At 42.8% G+C, this 11902-nt stretch overlaps 2 protein-coding genes across 5 annotated transcripts in view; one reads left to right on the top strand and one right to left on the bottom strand.

The window, feature by feature from the left end:
• rnf113a (ring finger protein 113A) overlaps positions 1-5150 on the top strand; it is a 35988-nt gene extending 30838 nt beyond the window's left edge. Inside the window, exons 10-11 of the mRNA XM_073070819.1 lie at positions 1386-1467; positions 4900-5150. Coding sequence (XP_072926920.1) covers positions 1386-1467; positions 4900-4960 — 143 coding nt within the window. The 3' untranslated portion in view covers positions 4961-5150. The remainder of the gene's footprint in view (positions 1-1385; positions 1468-4899) is intronic.
• Positions 1-11902, bottom strand: part of cdc27 (cell division cycle 27) — a 129237-nt gene that overhangs the window by 1449 nt on the left and 115886 nt on the right. Inside the window, exon 20 of one of the 4 annotated variants that reach the window (XR_012102004.1) lies at positions 5141-6125. The exons of 1 other annotated variant lie outside the window; for it this stretch is intronic. Coding sequence is in view for 2 of the 3 variants with exons in the window: in XM_073070816.1 (XP_072926917.1) it covers positions 7924-7985 (62 nt within the window). In the remaining variant the exon portion in view is untranslated. 2 more of the 4 variants (XM_073070816.1, XM_073070817.1) reach the window with 2 other exon arrangements.

Here is an 11902-nt window from a genome sequence, read left to right as displayed (position 1 = left end):
CTGGTCAGGCAGCATCTATGGTGAGAGAAACAGTTACCATTTGATGTCAGTGACCTCTTATCCAAATTAGTTGTCTCAGGTGTCTCATCCAACTTAGGTGGGATGGGGCAGGGAAATGCTAGGAGAGAGGAGGTCACAGCTGGTGGTCTGGTTAAGAGTGAAGTTACAATAGGATCTAGATTAACTGGGAAGGCATGGCAGGTGGACTTTAACTCAGATAAGAAATTTAACTTTTAATTTTAGGTGGTATATAAACAGGTTATCAGAAGTTATTGTGGGATAATTGGGTTGAGGATAACACTGGTTATAAGTGGACTGAGGATCAGCAAATTGCTTTTGATTCAGTTAAGTGTGAGGTGCTGCATTTTGGGAAGTAAACCAGGGTAGGACTTGTACAGTGAATGGTCATGCCTCATCGAGTGTTGTGAAACAGAGACTTGGGAGCTCAGGTATATAGTTTACTGAAAACATTGTCAGAGGCAGGCAGGGTGGTGAAGAAGACATTTGCCACCTTTGCCTTCATCAGTCAGTTGTATGGACATCATGTTGCAAATGTACAAGTCATTGGTAAGATTGCACTTGGAGTATTGTGCGCAGTTCTGGTCGTCCTGATTTTAGGAAGGATGTCATTAACTTGGGAAACGTGCAGAAAAGTTTCACGTGGATGTTACCGGGACCAGAGCACTTGAGATAATGAGGAGAAATGGGCAAATGGAACTAGCTAACTATCTTATTGGGGGATCTTGGTCAGCACAGACTAGTTGGGCCAAAGGGCCTATCTATGTGCTTTATGACCTCCGGCTCTATGAGAGACTGGGTAGCCTGGGACTGTTTTCCATGGAGCAAAGGGGGCTGAGGGGTGACCTACAGAGGTTTTTTATAATCGTGGCAGGAATTGAAAAGGTGGACGATCAGTCTTTTCCACAGAGTAGGAGAGTCTAAAACTAGAAGGCATAGGTTTAAAGTGAGAGGGGGTATGTTTTTCACATTGAGGATGGTGGGTATCTAGAACAAGCTGCCAGGCAAAGCTGTAGAGGCAGGTACAATACAGTTTAAAAGATTTGGACAGATAAGGTTTAGAGCAGGGGTTCCCAACTTGGGTCCACGGACCCCTCGATTAATGGTAGGAGTCCATGGCATAAAAAAGATTGGGAACCCCTGCTCTGGAGGGATGTGGGTCTAACAAAGGCAATAGGACTAGCTCAGGAAGCCACCTTGGTTAGCATGGGACCAGTTGTGCCGAAAGGTTTGTTTCTGTGCTGTGTAACTGACTCTGTAATCCTGATGATTGGAGGATCAGATCCGATGCTTCCATCATTTCTTGTGGTGATAGACTTGCAATAATGACTTGGGAGTGTTTCATGCATTGTTATTCTCTATTTCAGAGCTTATGGCAAAGATAAATAAGAACAAAGCAGAGAACCAGTCAGATCAATTGGATGCAGCGGGGGAACTGGAGCAGACAGGGTAATATCCTTGCCCACCCTCACTTTTGTTTTAGCAAAATAAACTTGTTTTCAAAATAAATTTGTGTGTTTCCTTGTAGTTGTTAGTTCTTTAATTACTGCAATTAGTCTTAACCTTCACTAAGTATTTTTAAAAACCGTTTTAGTGCATTTAGAGCTATGGGAAGAGCTGAGCAAGACGATTACCTCTTGTTAACGGGAGTCCTACAGAAAGGTGCTCCCAGACTGTTGGCACAGATCAGCTTCTCAATCATGACGTTCCAGCACAGAAGCAGGCTCTTCAGCCCAACTGGTCCATGCCAACCAAGATGCCTACCTGTACTAGCCCTATTTGCACATATCTGGCCCATATTCCTCTAAATCAGAGGTTCCCAAACTGGAGTCCATAGACCTGTTGGTTAATGGAAGGGGTCCATGGCATAAAAAAGGTTGGGAACTTGTGCCCTAAACCTTTCCCATCCATGTACCTGTACAATTGCCTTTTAAATGACTTCCACCCTGCCCTCAAATTAATTTGGTCCTTCTCTGATACATCTCCTTTCTTGATATGTCTCCATCTCAGGAGACACATTATCTACTGACATCAAGTATAACCTGACCAACTCCCACAGCTACCTTTGCTACCCCTCCTTCCCCTCTGTCTGTGTTTTTGTCCCCTGCTCTACTCTCTATACACATGACTGTGTGCCTAAGCACAGCTCCAATGCCATATACCAATTCACTGGTAAACACCACTTGTTGGGTGGAGGTGAGTTAGCTTACCGGATCAAGATACTTCTTCAGATACACAAAGTGTAAAAGAGAGGTGAGAGTGGATATCACAGACGTTGAAAAATAATGCTGGAGAGGTAGTAATGGGGGCAACGAAATAACGGATGAACTGACAAGTATTTTGCGTCAATCTTCACTGTAGAAGACACTAGCAGTATGGTGGAAGTTCCAGGTGTCGGGTTGTAAAGTTACCATTACTAGAGAGATGGTTGTTGGGAAACATAAAGGCCTGAAGGTGTATCAGCCTCCTGGACCAGGGTTCTAAAAGAGGTAGCTGAAGAGATTGTGGAGGCATTAGGAATGATCTTTCAAGAATCACTAGATTCTGGAATGGTTCCGGAAGACTGGAAAATTGCAGAAGTCACTTCACTCTTCAAGAAGGGAGGGGGCAGAAGAAAGGAAACTAAGGCCAGTTAGTCTGACCTCAGTGGTTGGGAAGATGTTGGAGTCAATTATTAAGGATGAGGTCTCAAGGTACTTAGAGACACATGATAAAATAGGCTGTAGTTAGTGTAGATTCCTCAAGGGAAACTTGCCTGACAAATCTGTTGGGAGTCTTTGAAGAAATAATAAGCAGGATAGACAAAGGAGAATCAGTTGAGATGTACTTAGATTTTCAGAAGACCTTTGACAAGGTGCCACATGTGGCTGCATAACAAGCTATGTGTTACAGTAATGATTCTAGCATCGATTAAGTGTGGCTGATTGGCAGGGATCAAATAGTGGGAATAAAGGAAGTATTTTCTGACTGTGACTAGTGGTGTTCCACAAAGGTCTGTGTTGGTACTGTTTATTTTTGCATTGTATGTCAATGATTTGTATGATGGAATTAATAGCTTAATTGCAAAGTTTGCAGATATTATGAAGATAGGTGGAGGGGCAGGTAGTTTTAAGGAAGTAGAGAGGCCACAGAAGAACAGAAGAAAAGATTAGGAGAATGGGCAAAGAAATGGCAGATGCAGTCCTGGTGCAGGTTGAGTCTATGGTAAGGAAGGCAAATGCAAAGTTAGCTTTCATTTCAAGAAGTCTAGAATATAAAAGTAAGGGTGTCATGTTGAAACTTTATAAAGTACTGGTGAGGCTTCACTTGGAGTATTATGAGCAGGTTTGGGCCCCTTAGAAAGGATGTGCTGAAACTGGAGAGGGTTCAATGGCGGTTCATGAGAATAATTCCAGGATTGAAGCCTCCGAATAGAGGGGCGTCCTTTTAGAATGGAGATGAAGAATTTCTTTAGCCAGAGAGTGGTGAATTTGTGGAATTCTTTGCCACCTGTAGCTCTGGAGGCCAAGTCTTTATGTATATTTAAGGCAGATTTGATAGATTCTTGATTGGTCAGGGCATGAAGGGATACAGGTAGAAGGCAGTAGATTGGGGCTGAGAGAAAAATTGAATCAGACATGATGAAATTCCACTCCTATGTCTTATGGAGATAAGACACCTGATTCAGTGTTGACATTAACAAACTCACACTCAATGTCAGCAAAACTACAGAGCTGATTGTTGACTTCAGGAATGGGAAGGGAGGGTGAACATGCTATATTGGAGGACTGACAGTGGAGAGAGTCAGAATACCTGTCCTGGGCCCAGCATATAGACACAATCCTAAGGAAGACACACCAGTGTCATTACTTTCTTAAGAGGCTTGGTTTGTCACTGAGCACTAACAAATTGAGATTAGCTGCATTCTTTGGTATCGCAGCTTGAAAGTGCAGGCTCATAAGAAACCGCAGAGTAGTGGACTCAGCCAAATACTTCACAGGTGCATCCCTCTCCACCAGCAGTCATATCTGCAGAAGGTGTTGTCTCGAGGTAACACCCTTCATCAAGGAGACCATAAGACAAAGGAGCAGAAGTTGGCCATTCGGCCCATCGAGTCTGCTCCACCATTTCATCATGAGCTGATCCAATCTCCCCTTTAGTCCCAATCCCCCCATCTTCTCACCATAATCTTTGATGCCCTGACTACCCAGATACCTATCAATCTCTGCCTTAAATACACCCAATGACTTGGCCTCCACTGCCGCCCGTGGCAACAAATTCCACAGATTCACCACCCTCTGGCTAAAAATTTTTTTTCGCATCTCTGTTCTGAATGGGCGCCCTGCAATCCTCAAGTCATGTCCTCTCGTACTAGATTCCCCCACCATAGGAAACAACTTTGCCACATCCACTCTGTCCATGCCTTTCAACATTCAAATCCTCTTCTCACAGCTAGAATCTGGCAGAAGGTACAAAAGCCTGAAGTCCCACACCACCAGGTTCAAGAATAGCTTCACTCTTTCAACCATTCAGTTCTTGAACCAATCAGCACAACCCAAATCCCTATTATGGCTACTTTGATCACTTTCCACCATAATGGACCTTTTTGTTCTAATTATGTTCTTTCTTATAAAAATTGTGTATAATTTGTTTTCATGTGAATGCTGCTTGTATGATGCTATGTGCCTGTACAGCACATATTCCGTTGCACCTTATGCATACATGTGCATATGTCTTTGATTTTAACCTTGACTCGTTAATACCAACCTACTCTGAATTCCTGGGTCAAAATAGAAGAGAAATATTCTTCTAACTCTGCACTTCTCACTGCCTTAGTAAAACTGATAGTAAAATCAAAGCCTCCCATCCATGCCAGATATTCTTTCTTCTCTCTCCCATCAGGCAGAAGATGCAAAAGCCTGAAAGCACACACCACCAGGCTGAAGGACAGCTTTTATGCTAATTGGATAACATGGACTTTTGACCTTACAATCTACCTTATCATGACCTCAAACCTTTTTGCCTATGTGTACTGCACTCTCTGCAATTGTAACAGCATTCAGCATTGTTACTGTTTTACCTTGTACTACCTCAGTGCACTGATAGATGAATGATCTGTATGGATGGCATGTAAAATAAAATTTTCCACTGTACTTCAGTATGTGTGCAATAATAAACAATTTATCAACATCCCCTGGCACTGCACATGGATTACCCCTTTGATGCCCAGTTATCCCAAGGCAGGTAACTCACCTGACCACCCAAAGTACATTTCACCAGGAACAAGTCAGGAATGTGATAAGTATTCTGAAGCCTGGAGCTGTTGCTGATATGGGTGAAGGAGATGGAGGTGGCCTGAGAATAATGATGCATTGAGGATAGGACTAGAAATGCAGGATGGAGGGTGAATAGGTCACGGATGGGGCTGTGACTTGAGAACTGTGGATGGGGTAGAGGACAGGGATCAGATCTGAGGTCAGGATCAGAATTGTGATCAGTGAAAAGGTTGGGAATTAGAGTCTGGGTCACAGAAGACCTGGAAATCCGACAGGTAGACTGTGGCTTGAGGTCAAGGCTGGAAGAAGTTGCTGGCTGCAGCTTGGGTTCCAGGACTCGAGGACTGGGGATTGACTGTGTGCCTTTTGGATGGGTTTGTGCTTGCAATGTGAGAGTCCAAAAACTGGGAATGGCTGTTAATGAGGGTCAGTGCTCAGGATACATAGTGTAGTGACAGATGGAAATGGAATTGGGATCTAGAATAAAAGGGCTGACGGATGAGGATGGGTGGGCCTTGCAAGCAACAGCAGCTAGGCTAAAGATTGGTGTTAGGAATGTGGGTCAGGATCAGATTACAGATCCAAGGATTTGGGATGAATGTCACAGAGATAAGGGTGTCAGGTCAATAAATCACACATTTGGTGCAAGAGTTTCCTGAAGGTCTGTATTGGATACTCATCGTTGTTAGGTTGCATCTGGAATTTCCAGTTGGCGGATGATTTCCCTCCACACCGCTCTGTCCCGACACTTGTTAATATCGTTGTTTTGATCCTTTATTGAGACTGACATATTGGGAAATCATGTACTTGGCAGGTTATCGCAGCGGTTTGCCTTTGCCTTCGGCTGGGATACTAGTTATAAAAATAATCACTGTTTTAAACAGAGTTTACAAAAGTTCAAAGTAAATTTATTATCAAAGTACATATACGCCACCATATATAACCCTGAGATTCATTTTCTTGTGGACATACTCAATAAATTCATAATAGAATAATAACCATCATAAAATTACAAAAGACCACACCAACTTGAGCATTCAAGCAGAACGCAAAAGACAACAAATTGAGCAAATACAAAAAGAAAGAAATAACAACAATAAATAAATAAGCAATAAATATTGAGAACATGAGACTAGCCTTTGAAAGCAAGTTCATAGAGTGTGGGAACATGCCAGTGATGGGGCAAGTGAAGTTGAGTGAAGTTATCCCCTTTTGTTCAAGAGCCTGGTGCTTCAGGGGTATTAAGTGTTCCTGAACCTAGTGTTGAGTCCAGAGGCTATTATTGAGAAAATTTAAAAACAATGCAGATGCCCAAACTATGGAATTAAAAGAGGGTATACCAGAAGCACACAGTAAGACAAGCAGCATCTGGGGGAGATGGAAAGGAAAGAGAGAGAGAGTGGAAAAACCGAACTAACCGAACTTAATCAGAAGTGGGAAAGTGACAAGGAATGAATGGGATGGAGGAAACATTTCTGATCAGACAACATCAGGGTTATTGTTGGGTTGAATTGCGGAGTTTCCCTTGGTCACTGAGGACAATCAAAGCATGACAGTGCAAACCAGCCTGGTTGTGAAGTGCAGGGCTGTAGGACATTCTGGACAAGCGAGGCTGTGCTAATGAGGAAAGTAAAAGTCAGATAAAAGCAGTGACTTATGGCAGTAATGGTAGGACTGATGCAGCTGGAGAAAGTTTGAGTATGTGAGCTCCATCAGTTCAATAACTAAATCTGCAGCCCAGACAGACAATAGTCCTCAAGTTTACATTGTGCCTCTTGTAGCCCACATATGTGCTCCACAACTACCCATTCTATGTTTGGTTTCTCCGATGCTGAGGAGACCACACTGAACACATTAGCAGTACACCAGGAAGGGAAGAGGTACTGCATCTTCTGCAGTTTCAGGGAAAGGTGTCAGAAGATGAGAAATGGTGGGGACAAAATAGCAGAGTTGGGAAACATGAAGATCCCTTTGAAACTTTAAGTTCAAGATTCAATGCAAATTTATTAGTACATATATGACACCATATACAACCCTGTGATTCTTTTCTTGCTCGATAAATCCAATTAACCATAATAGAATCAATGAAAGACCACACCAACAGGCATACAATCAATCTGCAAAAGACAATAAACTGCAAATACAAAAAGAAAGAAACAATAATAATAAATAAATAAGCAATACATTTTGAGAACATGAGATGAGTCCTTGAAAGTGTGCCCACACATTGTGGGAACAGTTCAGTGATGAGGCAAGTAAAGTTGAGTGAAGTTATTTCCTCTGGTTTAAGAGCCTGATGGTTGAGGGGTAATAACTGTTCCTGAACCTGGTGGTGAGTCCTCAGGCTCCTGTACCACCTTCCTGATGGCAGCAGCAAGAAGAGAGCCTGGCCTGGATGGTGGGGAGTTCCTGATGATAGATGCTGCTTTTCTGTGACAATGCTTCATGTAGATGTGCTCAATAATGGGGAGGCCTTTACCCGTAATAACTGAGCCATAACCATTGCTTTTTGCAAGATTTTCTGTTCAAGGGTATTGGTGTTTCCATACCAGGTTGTGATGCAGCCAATCAATATACTCTCTTCCACATATCTATAGAAGTTTGTCAAAGTTTTAGATGACATGCTGAATCTTCACAAATTCCCTAGGAATTAGAGGTGCTGCTGTGCTTTCTTCATAGTTTCACTTGTGTGCTGGGCCCAGGACAGGTCCTCTGAAATGATAACACCGAGGAATTTAAAGTTGCTGATCCTCTCCATCTCTGATCCTCTGATGAAGACTGGCTCATGGACCTTTGGTTTCCTCCTCCTGAGGCCAATAATCAGCTCCTTGGTCTTGCTGACATTGATTAAAGGAAAAGGATGGGTAACGTGTTTAGTGGTAGGATCTTGATGCAGCTGACATAAATTGTGAAGGATTAGGTGATCAAGGAAGGGGCTGACGTGGTGGAAGATGAAGGCCTATGACAGGGATGAAAGCATTGGTGAAGGAGACCTTGCAGTGACCGGGTCTCTGGCATTGAGTCAGGCACTGTGGCTCAGTAGGGAAGGGGCGAGAAAAGGATAAGAGATTCCATAGTTAGAGGAGTAAACACAAGATACTGTGGACACAAATGTATGTATGTTGCCCCCCCCCCCCCTCAGATCCAGTTCACAGCATTATGGGGGGGGGGGGGGGCAGCCAGAAGTCTTGGTACATACTGGCATCAATGACATAGGTTGGAAAAGCAAGCAGGTCTTGAAGAGAGATTTTAGGGAACTAAGTAGAAAAGTGAAAAATAGAACTTCCAGGGTGCAATCTCTGGATTGCTGCCTATGCCCTGTGTCAGTGAATGTAAGAACAGGATGATTTAGCAGATGAGTGTGTGGCTGAGGAACTGGTGCAGGGGCAAGGTTTCAGATTTCAGAATCATTGTGATCTCTGAGGAAAGTATGACGTGTACAAAAAGGACAGATTACACCTGAACCCGAGGGAGACCAGTATCATTATGGGCAGTTTGCTAGGGCAGTTGAGGGGAGTTTAAACTAATTAGGCAGGGGAAGGGGAACCGAAGTGATAGGGCTGAGGATGGGATAGCTGGTTTACAAATAGAGGCAGTAGTAGTGAAACTGTCATAAGGACAGGCAGATGACTGAGCAAAATTGCAGTCAATGGGAATGAGTTGCAGTGTAAAAGAGGGACAAAATCAAAAAGGGTGATGAATACGTAACTGAAGATGTTATATTTGAATGCACACATTATACTGAATAAGGTACATGATCTTGTAGTGTAGTTAGAGATTGGCAGGTATGACATTGTGGGCATCACTGTGTTTTGGCTGAAAGAAGATCATAGTTGGGAGCTTAACATCCAAGGATACTCATTGTATTGAAAGGACAGGCAGGTAGGCAGAGTGGGTGGGATGGCTCTGTTTGTAAAAAAAAATGAAATCAAATTCCTAGAAAGAGGTGACATAGGATCAAAAGACAGAGTTAAGAAACAGCAAGGGTAAAAAGACACTGATGGAAGTTATATACAGACCTCTGAATAGTAGCTATGATGTGGGATACAAATTACAACTGGAGATAGAAAATATGTGTCAAAAGAGCAATGTTACAATAGTCATGGGGATTTCAATATACAGGTAGATTGGGAAAATCAGGTTGACGCTGGAGCCCAAGAGAAGGAATTTGTAGAATGCCTACAGGATTTGGAGCAGCTTGTGGTTGAGCCCACTAGGGGAACAACAATTCTGGAATGGGTGTTGTGTAATGAACCAGATTTGATTAGGGAGCTTAAGGTAAATCAACCCTTAGGAAGCAGTGATCACAATATGATAGAATTCACCCAACAGTTTGAGGGGGAGAAGATAAACTCAGATGTATCATTATTACATTAAAGGGAACTAGAGACACGAGGGAGGAGTTGGCCACAATTGGTTGGAAGGGGACACTAGCAGAGGTGACAGCAGAGCATCAATGGCTGGAGTTTCTGGGAGCAATTCAGAAAGCGCAGAATAGATAGATTCCAAAAATGAAGTATTCTAAAGGTAGGATAAAGTCAAGGCCAACATAAAAGCAAAAGAGAGGGCATATAATCAGACCACTGGAAAATAACACTGGAGAGATAGTAATGGAGAACTGGCAGATGAACTTAATAAGCATTTTGCATCAGTCTTCACTGTGGAAGACACCAGCAGTATACCAGAGGTTTGAGAGTGTCAGGGGACAGAAGTGAGTACAATTGCTATTACTAAGGAGAAGGTTCTTGGGAAACTGAAAGGACTGACGGTAGATAAGTCACCTGGTCTGGATGGTGTACACCCCAGAGATAGTGGAGGCATCAATAATGATCTTTCAATAATCACTAGATTTTGGAATGCTTTTGGCAGACTAGAAAATTGCAAATGTCACTCCACTCTTCAAGAAGGGAAAGAGGCAGAAGAAAGGAAATTATAGGCCAGTTAACTTCACCTCAGTGGTTGGGAAGATGTTGGAGTTGATTGTTAAGAATGTGGTTTCAGGGTACTTGGAGGCAAATGATAAAAGCGGCTAAAGCCAGCATGGTTTCCTTAAGGGAAAATCTTGCCTGACAAATCTGTTGGAATTTTTTGAGGAAAATAACAAGCAGGATAGACAAAGGAGAATTGGTGGATGTTGTGTACTTGGATTTTCAGAAGGACTGTGACAAGGTGCCACACATGAGGCTACTTAACAAGAGCCCATGGTATTACAGGAAAGATACTAGCATGGATAGAGCAGTGGCTGATTGGCAGGAGGCAGAGATGGCTTTGTGGCCAGATTTGTAGACAATAAGAAGATAGGTGGAAGGGTAGGTAGTGTTGAGGAAGCAGGGAGTCTGCAGAAGGACTTGGACAGATGAGGAGAATGTGCAAAGAAGTGGCAAATGGAATACAGTGTCGAGAAGTGTATGGTCATGCACTTTGATAGAAAGAATAAAAACAGACTAGTATCTAAACAGGGAGAAAATTCAAAAATCCAAGGTGCAAAGGGATTTGCAAGTCCTCATGCATGATTCCCTAAAGGTTAACTTGTAGGTGAGTCAGTGGCGAGGAAGGCAAATGCAATGTTAGCATTCATTTTGAGAGGACTGGAATACAAGATCAAGGATATAATCTTGAGGCTTTATAGAATAGAACTTTATAGATATTGCTCAAAACGACATGATTGTGATGTATAAAGCACTGGTGAGGCCTTGTGGAGTATTGTGAGCAGTTTTGGGTCCTTTATCTAAGAAAGGGTGTGTTGACATTGAAGAGGGTTCAGAGGAGGTTCACGATATTGATTCTGGGAATGAAAGGCTTATTTTATGAGGAGTGTTTGATAATTCTGGGCCTTTATTCACTTGTATTTAGTAAAATAAGCAGGGGCGGTGAAATCTCATTGAAACCTATTGAATGTTGAAAGGCCTAGTGGATGTGGAGAGGATGGTGGTGGGAGAGTCTAAGACCAGAGGACACAGCCTGAGAATACAGGGACGTCCATTTGGAATGGAGATGAGGAAAAAAGTTCTTTAGCCAGACAGTGGTGATTCTATGGAATTCTTTGACACAGGTGGCTGTGGAGGCTAGGTCAATGGGTATACTTAAGGTGGAGATAGACAAGTTCTTGATTAGTCAGGGAGTGAAAGGTTACAGGGAGATGGCAGGAAAATGGGGTTGAGAGAGAAATGGATCAACCATGATGAAATGACACAGCAAACTCAATGGGCTGACTTACTTAACTCTGCTCCAATGTCTTATGGAGATAGAAGAAATGTGGCTAGAATCTCTGAAAATGCCAACACAAGTAGAAAGGGTGATAAAGAAGATAAAAAGCATATTGCCTTTATTGGTTGGGCTAGTGAGTACAAAAGTTGGCAAATCATATTGCAGTTGTATAAAACTTTGGTTAGGCCACATAATTAGTGTTGTGCAGCTATAGAAAGGATGTGAAGGGATTGGAGAGGGTGCAGAAGAGATTTACCAGGATGTTACCTGGATTAGGGTAGACAAAGGAGATGCAGTAGATGTGGTGTACTTGGATTTTCAGAAGGCCTTTGACAAGGTGCCACTCATGAGGCTGCTTAGCAAGATAAGAACCCATGGAATTTACAGGGAAGTTACTAGCATGGATGGAGCATTGGCTGGTC

The sequence above is a fragment of the Hemitrygon akajei genome, chromosome 18 (genome assembly GCF_048418815.1).
Source record: "Hemitrygon akajei chromosome 18, sHemAka1.3, whole genome shotgun sequence".
NCBI lineage: Eukaryota > Metazoa > Chordata > Chondrichthyes > Myliobatiformes > Dasyatidae > Hemitrygon > Hemitrygon akajei.
The sequence above is the reverse complement of the archived record's forward strand: the minus strand, read 5'-3'. Positions and strand labels throughout refer to the sequence as shown.